The following is a 9013-nucleotide window of genomic DNA, read 5'->3' as shown; positions in this document are numbered from 1 at the left end:
CCCCCCCAACCCCCCGCATGTTGCATTGTTGGAACGACACCGTTCCGTACGGCCTTAGGATTCCAATTTGCGCCGAGGTGCCGTATATCTTGGCCAGTTCGACGCCATAGCCCCGGCCCTCGCCCGGCCGATGCTGCTCCGACTCTCATGAGCCCACAACAAAGGCCCCTAAGGTGTTCGCAGCGAACATGGCGCGGGGCAGGGCACAGCCGAGGCGCCAGCGCGCGCCGCCAGAGCCCAACGCGAGTCTAAAGCGACGAATCAGACGCGGCATTTGCGGATTCGCGTTCGCGTCCCTTCGCGCGGCCTTTTTTTTTAAACGACGATGCTGCCGTAGAGACTCTCTCGGTAGGGGGGCGGGAGCAGGGGAGGCTTTGGCTGACATACCGTTGCAGCCTTTCTTGTTTGCGTCGTGTTGCGGGCTGACAGAGCGTGGTTTACGTTACCTGTAACACAATCTGTTGGTACCCGGCGCGGAGCGGCGCGGCGCCACGGAGGACGCGAGGGACGCGTCACTCTCCGGCCCGAGTCGTCACACTGGAGCCACATTGGAAACCACGTCGCTGGCTGTGCGGAAAAAAATCGTCTGAGCTTTAATATGCTGTGATGAATTTTTGTGAATCTTCTGTACACAAACTTGCATAATTTTCGAATATGTAAGATGTTGATGTCGCATGTTTCATCGCCAATTATTACGCGGTTGCACGACGATATACGATATACGATATGTTTTTTTTGTTGTTTTTTTGTACGAGGCTCAAACAGATTTCTCTCGATGTAGATGTAATCCTACGACACAACGCTTTTCAAGAGCTTGCTCTTCCCCTTTCACCCCGACGAGGCCCAGCTTGGGGCCGAGAGTCGAGTCTAAGGGATGGCCGCGGGGGTAGCCCTGAGGTCGGTGCAGCTCGCTCGCGCTTCGATGGCCTTGTGACGGAGGGATGAGTGGCGGCCCGTGTCCTGCCGCACACCCTCCACTGTCAGCCGCACACACGACCCCGCCAGGGACCCGCCAGGGCTTGAAATTAATTTTTGTGTCGTTGCCATGATTGTGTTTCCTTAACATGCAAAGGGTGACCCCCGAGCCCGCGTCTGAGCTTGGCGGTGATGGCGACCGTTTGTGGGCTGCTTTTACAATTTTGAAACAATTTGCGAGCGGGAGCGTTGTACGCTTCGCACATTTTTATTTTGAGTAAATATTTCTGCGTATCTCTTTGTTAATTTTTCCCGTCAATTTTTAGACAGTCCCCAAGACTGTCTTACCCGAAGGAGAAAAACGTGCCGCTCGCCCCGCCCCTCGCTTCCCCTTTACTTTTTAACCTGCTACGAGGTTTCGTAAAGTAAGTTTTAACTCGAGCCTGATAATTCAAATTCTCCCTATACCTTACCCTCTAAAGTCTTTCAGCTCGAGTACTCGACCGTCCTTTGGGAAGGAGGCCGCTACACGACCACGAAAACCTTTACTTTTAGGGGAACCCGAGAACCCCCGAGTAGACGACCCGTCAGGAACCCGCCGAGCCATACGCGACCCCTTCTGCAGGACCCCTGGAGGACCCAACAGGAAAACCCCGCCGCCGTAGACGACCCTCCTGCAGGGCAGCGGGACACATGACGGCGCACTGACGCCGCGTCACGAAGTTTCTTCCCCTGTCATGTACGGCCGCGCGCCCGGCCCGCTGGCGATGACACTACTCTGTAATAACTCATGATCGCTGACGCCGCCGTCCGTCCGCCGTACAGCGGCGTGTGTTTCCAAAGCGAGGACTGCACGGCCGGACTTGGCAAAGGCTCTCCCATGATGGCGCGCAGGCTCTGCTGCTGCCGCTGCTCGGCGGCGCGGCTCGGAGTGGATGCATTTGGAATGACGCGCTGTGTAATAATTCTGCACCGGTCTGGCTGGCGAATGCGACGGCCGCCTGACGTTACTAGATGATGAGAGAGAGAGAGAGAGAGAGAGAGAGAGAGAGAGAGAGAGAGAGGCTGTCCACTCGGCCTGATTGAGGTTGACACAATCCTGAAGCAGGCCTGTCGACGTCAATCGAACAGTTTCCGCAGGTTCCTGATTTTAAGGTCGCGGCGGGGGGGATAGGGTTGTGGCAGTTGGGGGGGGGGGGGGGTCCTGGCAGGGGCAGACGACGACAGGGTAGGGCACTCCGTGACGTGCTGCTGCAAAGTTTGGCCGCGACGAGAGCGATGAAAGCACGTGACAGCCGGCTGTCTGCCGAGAGTCACCGCCTGCTCACCGCGGGGCCGGCGCCTGGCGCCTGTAGCGGGGGGTCGCGGGGGCGCGCTGATAGTGTGCGTACTACTCGGGTGCAACAGCGGCCCAAGCTGAAATAAGGATATTTGAACCGCAGTGGTGGCCGTTTGGAGTCTGGTGGCCGGGGCCGGACGGGGCACGTCCACCGCGACTGTGACCCTTCTCTCTGGACACGACGGCTGACCGAGCGACAGACGGACGGCGGACTGCGGGACGGACCGGCGGCGAGGAAGAGTTTTGTGAGCGAGTGGGCGAGCGTGAAGGGGGAGGCGAGGTGTGGGGCGGGGCGGGCGGCGGCCGCGCGACGGGGGGACCCGCAACGAAAACGGCAACAAAGTTTGGTAATTACCCCCCAAGACTGGAGCGACTCGTGTGACGAGACTCGTCACCCGGCGTGACGGTCCTGACAGCCTGGAGTGACACCGACATTTGCTGCTGCCGCGCTGCTGCTGCTGGAGCCTGGCGGGTCCTAGCTGATCCTGGCGGGTCCTGGCAGGGCTTGCTTGGCGGGGCCCTGGCGCTGTGTGATCCCGGGTCTGGCGCGGCGCACACCAAGGGCCTAACTGTGTGTGTGTGTCTGTGTGTGTGTCTGTGTGTGTGTGTCTGTGTGTGTGTGTCTGTGTGTGTGTGTCTGTGTGTGTGTGTCTGTGTGTGTGTGTGTGTTTGTGTGTGTGCAGGTTTGTGCGTGACACGTCGTGCCACTTATTGTCTGAGGCCCTGCGTCGCACAACCAGTCGCGGGGTACTCAGTGTCGCGCTATCACACGACGCGGTGCTGCAGATTGTGTTTGGCGTGAGCGTCTCGTTTCGTCGGGCGGGTCCCCCGAGCCTCACCTGCCGCCTAGAGAGACTCATAGGGAGAGAGCCGTCAACTCGGGGCCCGGAATGCTGCGCGCTGATTGGGTCGGCGCTGGCAAGCGCTGGGCTCGCTGATTGGCCGGTTCGGTGCGCCTCAAGGGAGGTGGAGGGGGGAGTCGCGTCTCTGTGTTGAAGAAGCCTAGGAGGTGCGCGTCAGTTGGGTTGAGGTTGTCGCGTAAATGTGGAGACGACCGGTAAGAAACTCATTTTTGTGGAAAAGCAAAAGCTGAGGTGAGTGTACTCTTAAACTAGATTATTTTTATCGTCCTGGTTTGTTACTTAGTCGTTTTTAGAATGCAAATATGCTCTATTGTTCGAATTCACAGGTACCTTTGGGCCGGCAAGCAAAATGCCTCAGAAACGATCTCTGTCAAAATGCTCAAATTCCTTCAAGAATGTTAATTATTTGCCCCGGTCTAGAAAGGATCGAAATTTGATTGTGAAGCGCATTGCAGGCAACGGCCAAGGAAGGTTATCGAGGCTGCTCGAATCAAAATGCAAGGTAATCCAAGTAGCCTAACTTAACCTCACCTCTAGCCTAGAGCATAGCTTGTTTATTGTGGCTATAACAGATAGATTAACCATATTTTTCTCCCTTTCTAGGAGCAGGAGCACAACAAGGAAAGTGGCTTGGTTTTGAGTGACCCAACTCTTTTAAAGCCAGCTGTCTCAAGTCCATCTCCTCGCAGAGTGATTAACACATGTAGAGGCCTAAACAAGATCAGCGTTCCCCCACCTTTAAAGCTTCGGAAGGTTAATAAGAAAACAGTGCTTGAAAAGAGGGGGGAGATACTGCAGAGAGTGGAAACAGAGTCACAGGAAGAAAACAGTGAGTTAAAAATGCAAAAAGAAATTCTGGAGGCTGAGCTCACAGCACTTGACCAGTTTTTGTACTGGCAGGAATCAGAAATATTTGATCTCGAATGTGCAGTTGCTGAAGAAGATCTCTAGATGTGAACAGTTATAATAAAGCTCAGTGTGTATGTGGTTGTGAGCTATTCAATATGTGTTTGACTTCATGAAGCATTTAATGTGGAATGAAAGTTTCTGTTTTGGATACAACTGGAGTGAAGAAACTGATTCAAGTGCAGCTGGGAGTGTTGGGAAGTTATAATTTTCTTCTGGATACATGTGAAGCTAGTAGAAGGGAACGTTGTTTACATAGTGAATACATTAGAAGTAAAGAATCTGGTGTGTATGTGGTCTATTCAATTGTTTATTGCTTTGTGGAACTTTTAAAGTTAAACTTGGTTTGCATGTTGAATATGTTCAGTGAGAGTATTCGTGTTTCTTCGAGTGGCTGTGTGTGCAGTGAGTGTGTGTTTGCCCGCTATGTTTTTTTAAACACCATATGAAGCTTGTAAAGTGGAATTTGGTTTATTTGTGTGATAGTTTGGGTAAACAAAAGAATACAAGTAAGTGCTATGAGTGAGTGTTTGTGAGTGGTTTCTGTTCTTCTGTGCTATTTTATTTATATTTGGCCTCATGAAACATGTAATGTGAATTGCGGTTGTCAACTTTAAAATAAATTTTGCCTATAACTTTATTGTGTGTGTTGCGAGCTATTCCTGTTTGTTATTGTGACCTCATGATACATGTAATGTGAATTGCGGTTTTTAACTTTAAAATTAATTTGGCCCATTACTTTATCACTGCAGTGTGTGTGTGTTGCGAGCTATTCCTGTTTGTTATTGTGACCTCATGAAACATGGAATGTGGAGTGTGGTTCATACTTTATATGTATTCATTATTTAAAATTGTTCTGATGACAGAATACGATGATGTACTAGATTGTTTCTTCAAGATTACTGTACAACTGATTTTGCACTTTGTTTATGCTGTCCCCATGGATCAATAAAGGAAATATCTCTTGATAAACTTCATGTTTTAATTTTTAATCACAACAAACGTGACATAACAAAATTAGTTTGGAGGCTTATTACAAAATATTTTAGGCAGAAATTGGGTGAAAGCTTTGAAACTTAAAATTAAAAAAATAGTTTGGTAACAAATCAGTCAAGTTATAAAAATATCACAGGTTACTATTAAATGTTTGCAGTCTTTTCAATCTATCATAGCTTATAACAAAGTAGCCTACTACAACATACCCTCTACATTAAATATTTAAAATATATTAACAAAAAACATGATTGGGGTGGCAATAAAAATATCACAGCTACTATTTTTTGGCACCTGCATTACCAGTCTTCCTCGGGCCATTCATGTAGCGCTCAGCCCAATAACGATATCCCATACTTTTGCTTGACAGCTGGTAACCAGCATCTTGGGGTTCTGTCTGCATCATTTTTTTTTCTAACACTTTTAAGCACAGTCTTACAAACCTACTGACAATAGCCTCCTTTAAATTTGGACATTCTTCACATGTGGGAATGTCATGAGCTATTACTGCCTCTCTAATTGATCTGTTTACAAGAACTAGTGCATCTTCTGCTGCTGTTAAAAAATCCTTCCACTGATTAATGTTATAATCTATTGCTTGAAGCAACTTAAATAAAGCAGGACACACTTCAACTTGAGCATCTTCTACATAATTTGTTTTTTCAGTCCACTTTCTCACATTGTTTTCCTTATCTATTTTTTGAAGTTCTTCATAGCATTTATCACACTTTAACTGGTTAAGTTTTCTCATATTAAAGAGCAGATACCCACTCATTCTATATACAATAAGGTGTTGGAATTTGTACTCTGCAATTTTAGGATCAATTTCAGAGTCCCATGGCAATACAACTTCATCGTTTTCCGGACATGGGTGTGATTCTTTTGGAGTTTGCGGCCCATTTCTTTTTAAATACTCTAAAATGTCATCTATTGTAAGAAGGTTCTGTCTGTCATCATCACCATATTGGCTCCCGAGGACCTTCCTGGAACACTGACTTAACGTGTTCAGTCTAAGCTGATATTTAGCTTGGAGAGAAGTGGGTGTGGGTCGAGTCTTCCTGACATCTGAGAAAATGTTCTCAGATATATCATTAGTGAAACGACCCATAAACACAAAATCATACCCCTGTTCTTGTAACAAATAGTCTTGTATGGACAGGAGCGCCTCAGTTGCCATAATTACGTGAGTCTGGCACGGTTTCCATGCATCACCAACAGATAAGTGTGTGAAAACTTCTACAACTTGACCCAACATAGAGATAGCCTCATTGTACTTGTCCATATTTTTAAAGCTGAGAGCATGTAAGGGAGTCCTTGATGTGAGAATGGTGAACCATTTGTTCATTAGTTCAATAAACCACGCAGTTGTTTTTGAGTCCTCCTCAAACACACCCTCTTCTGCTAGAAATTCAATTGCTTTACCTGTTTTATGGTCAAATATATGGCAAGCTGCAGAAGTGTTCATTTTACTGAAAAAATTTTGTTTTATATCCTTTTTTGAAAGCCGGGGAGCAAACTTCACACCCATGTCCTCCTGGAAGTGAATAAGCCACTCTATATGCTGGAATCTCACTGCTCCAGAAGGGAGGGAATATTTCTTATAAATTACTTCAGAGAGCATAGCCACCTCATTATTTTGAAGCATCTCCTTTAACGACTTAAAAATATGAACCACATCTGGCACTAGATATAAATTTTTGTTGCCATTAAAAGGGTGGGGGATAACATATTTCTGCCCATCTTTAGTAGTATCAAATCCTAATTCAGCAAGGAGCCCTCTATTACCCATGTCACAAACCAGGGCTAAACAGTTTAAACCTGCATTCTCAGCGTAATCAAGAAGTTCCAGCACAACATTAGCTCTAACATCACTACATGCACGGCTGGGTGTCAAGTGGTACGCTGCATTCAATTTCCATTTGGTTTGAATGCCACCAAACGTCCACACCTCCAGTTTTGTTGCGAGCCCTTTTACCCCCGGTAAAGTAGTATTGCCAAAGTATCTGCCAGTGCCTAAATCGAAACATAATTGAGATTTTGTAGCCATCTCATCAAAGTGCAGAGCACAGTCCTTCTGTGCCGAAGTAAATGAGGATGCTACTTTCTCAGCAAAGGGATTGAGGAACTCATAGAGTAGCCCAGGTTGGAACTTAATAGGCTGCAGCCTTCTCTGGAGTGTTCGGTTGGTAGGCAGAGGAAATACGGAATCATTTGCTGCCTGCAATCCACTAGGCCCACCAGCCAACCTTACATCTAATGCTTTCTGTATACTTGGTAAAGTCCACTCTCTCCCCCTGCTATTACCAGTCTCTGCTGCTTTCATCTGGTCTTGTCCGAAATGCTTGTTTAACAAATCTTGCTGTTTATTAAGGCTCTGGTTGAGACTTAAAACACGGCGCTGATTTTTCACTACCATCTGTGATGCAGAATTAATTTGGTTCTTGAGATTAATCACGCTAGTGTGCAGCTGAATATTTTCCTTTCTGAGTTGCATGCATCTCTTCTCAATCTTTGGCCCAGACCTGCTTACTGGAGTGGCATGTCGAAGGCTTTCAGTTACCGAGATGCAGCAAGAGGCTGCATGGTGCACAGCTGATGGTGACGGAGTCACCACAACAACACCCTGAGCTGGACGGTCCACTGCAATGTCACTGAGGCATTCCTGGTTGTTGCACCGGACACTAGGGACAGCTTCTTTCTTCAGTAGCTTTTTCTTGTCCATATCCACAAAATCAGTGCACAAGAAGTGCGCCTGAAAATAAAGAATAGTATTAAAAATAACATATTAAAAACAGCAAACAACTATGAACTTCAGTAGGGTTCACCACAACAAGCACTTACCTCACATATTCTCTCATTTTTTGGTGTCCAATTCGGTAGCCCAACAAATGCGGTCCACTCTGCTCTTTTTTCCGGGCAGCTCGGAAATCCAAAAAGTGAAAAACCCTTAGAGTTATTGTTGGAACAACCAGGCATGCAACACCCTCGAGCCATGGCAACTTAACCTGCAAAATGAAACATGTGATTTTATCACTAGCAGATAATGAGCACAGAGAAATAAAATCTTGTAACAACCGGTCCATTATCCGAAATAAGCATTTCGTTCCTTACCTAAACTTAAATGAAGCATGTAAAATTTACACAATCAAAAACAATAAACAGACGCCGGGTTTGTAAGCACGTTGAAGACAGCGACCAGGCTACAGACGACGCTCGCACTCGCAGGGATCAAGATGCTAGTAAGAGAAGGCACCGAATCGTCTACCCCCTCCCCTCCGGCCGAAGCCACTTCTCCGACCAATCAGCGTCCACCTCCGAGGCGCCCAGCGCCGACCCAATCAGCGCGCAGCATTCCGGGCCCCGAGTTGACGGCTCTCTCCCTATGAGTCTCTCTACTGCCGCCCTGACGGGGCGGAGCGGACTGGCGCAGTCCTGGTCCTGTTCATGGTCCCCTCTCCGTTCCGGACGTTACTGCAGCCCTCCACTCTTCACCAGGCGCGTTGCGAGCGCGATGGTTACAAAATGTGAATAAGTGGTTACTTGTGAACAATAAAAAGGGGCATGCATGTGCGAAATCTTCGGTGGCAGCGACGAGGGAGAACAAGATCGAAGCAAGTTGAATGTTTGGCGATTTCATTTTCCCTTCCCTCCTGCTGCGCCGCACCGCGCCGGACTGCCGGACCGCGTCCCGTCCAGTGGGTTGATGGACGCGCACACTTTCGCCAGCCCGGGAGCAAAGGAGTGGGAGCGAGAGAGAGGGAGAGCCGCGTGGAGAGTGAGAGAGGGGGAGAGGAGCAGGGCAAGAGAGAGGCGCCGCACGATGAAGAGGGATGAAGCTCCCGGCCATCAATAACAACTTTTTGGAGTAAAAATGTCATGTGAAGTGTGGGTATAAATCTGAGACGTGAGGCTCAGCACTGCCACTGCCACTCTCCTCACGGCGCACTGGGCGGCGTTGGATGGACCGGCGGCCGCCACCCTCCCCGCCACCCTCCCC

General features: G+C 48.4%; 2 protein-coding genes across 2 annotated transcripts; one reads left to right on the top strand and one right to left on the bottom strand.

Moving 5' to 3' along the window:
• Positions 1 to 3204: 3204 nt before the first annotated feature.
• LOC113210877 (uncharacterized) lies at positions 3205 to 4995 on the top strand. The gene is made up of 3 exons (XM_026429047.2): positions 3205 to 3348; positions 3444 to 3619; positions 3721 to 4995. Exons 2-3 carry the CDS (start codon positions 3467 to 3469, stop codon positions 4066 to 4068), a joined length of 501 nt encoding a protein of 166 aa, XP_026284832.1. The 5' UTR covers positions 3205 to 3348; positions 3444 to 3466; the 3' UTR covers positions 4069 to 4995.
• Positions 4996 to 4999: 4 nt separating this feature from the next.
• LOC113210875 (uncharacterized) lies at positions 5000 to 8371 on the bottom strand. The gene is made up of 3 exons (XM_026429045.2): positions 8128 to 8371; positions 7858 to 8021; positions 5000 to 7768 (listed from the first exon to the last, which is right to left on the bottom strand). Exons 2-3 carry the CDS (start codon positions 8008 to 8010, stop codon positions 5297 to 5299), a joined length of 2625 nt encoding a protein of 874 aa, XP_026284830.1. The 5' UTR covers positions 8011 to 8021; positions 8128 to 8371; the 3' UTR covers positions 5000 to 5296.
• Between the last annotated feature and the right edge of the window lie 642 nt (positions 8372 to 9013).

The sequence above is a fragment of the Frankliniella occidentalis genome, unplaced genomic scaffold (assembly GCF_000697945.3).
Source record: "Frankliniella occidentalis isolate FOCC.00 unplaced genomic scaffold, Focc_3.1 Scaffold313, whole genome shotgun sequence".
NCBI lineage: Eukaryota > Metazoa > Arthropoda > Insecta > Thysanoptera > Thripidae > Frankliniella > Frankliniella occidentalis.
Note: the sequence above shows the minus strand (reverse complement) of the source record. Positions and strands in the feature narration are given on the sequence as shown.

Coding starts and splice junctions, on each gene's coding strand:
- LOC113210875 (XM_026429045.2), bottom strand. CDS start 8,010: ATGGCTCGAGGGTGTTGCATGCCTGGTTGTTCCAACAATAACTCTAAG. Junction 7,769..7,857: donor AAAATGAGAGAATATGTGAG/GTAAGTGCTTGT, acceptor CTTTATTTTCAG/GCGCACTTCTTGTGCACTGA.
- LOC113210877 (XM_026429047.2), top strand. CDS start 3,467: ATGCCTCAGAAACGATCTCTGTCAAAATGCTCAAATTCCTTCAAGAAT. Junction 3,620..3,720: donor TGCTCGAATCAAAATGCAAG/GTAATCCAAGTA, acceptor CTCCCTTTCTAG/GAGCAGGAGCACAACAAGGA.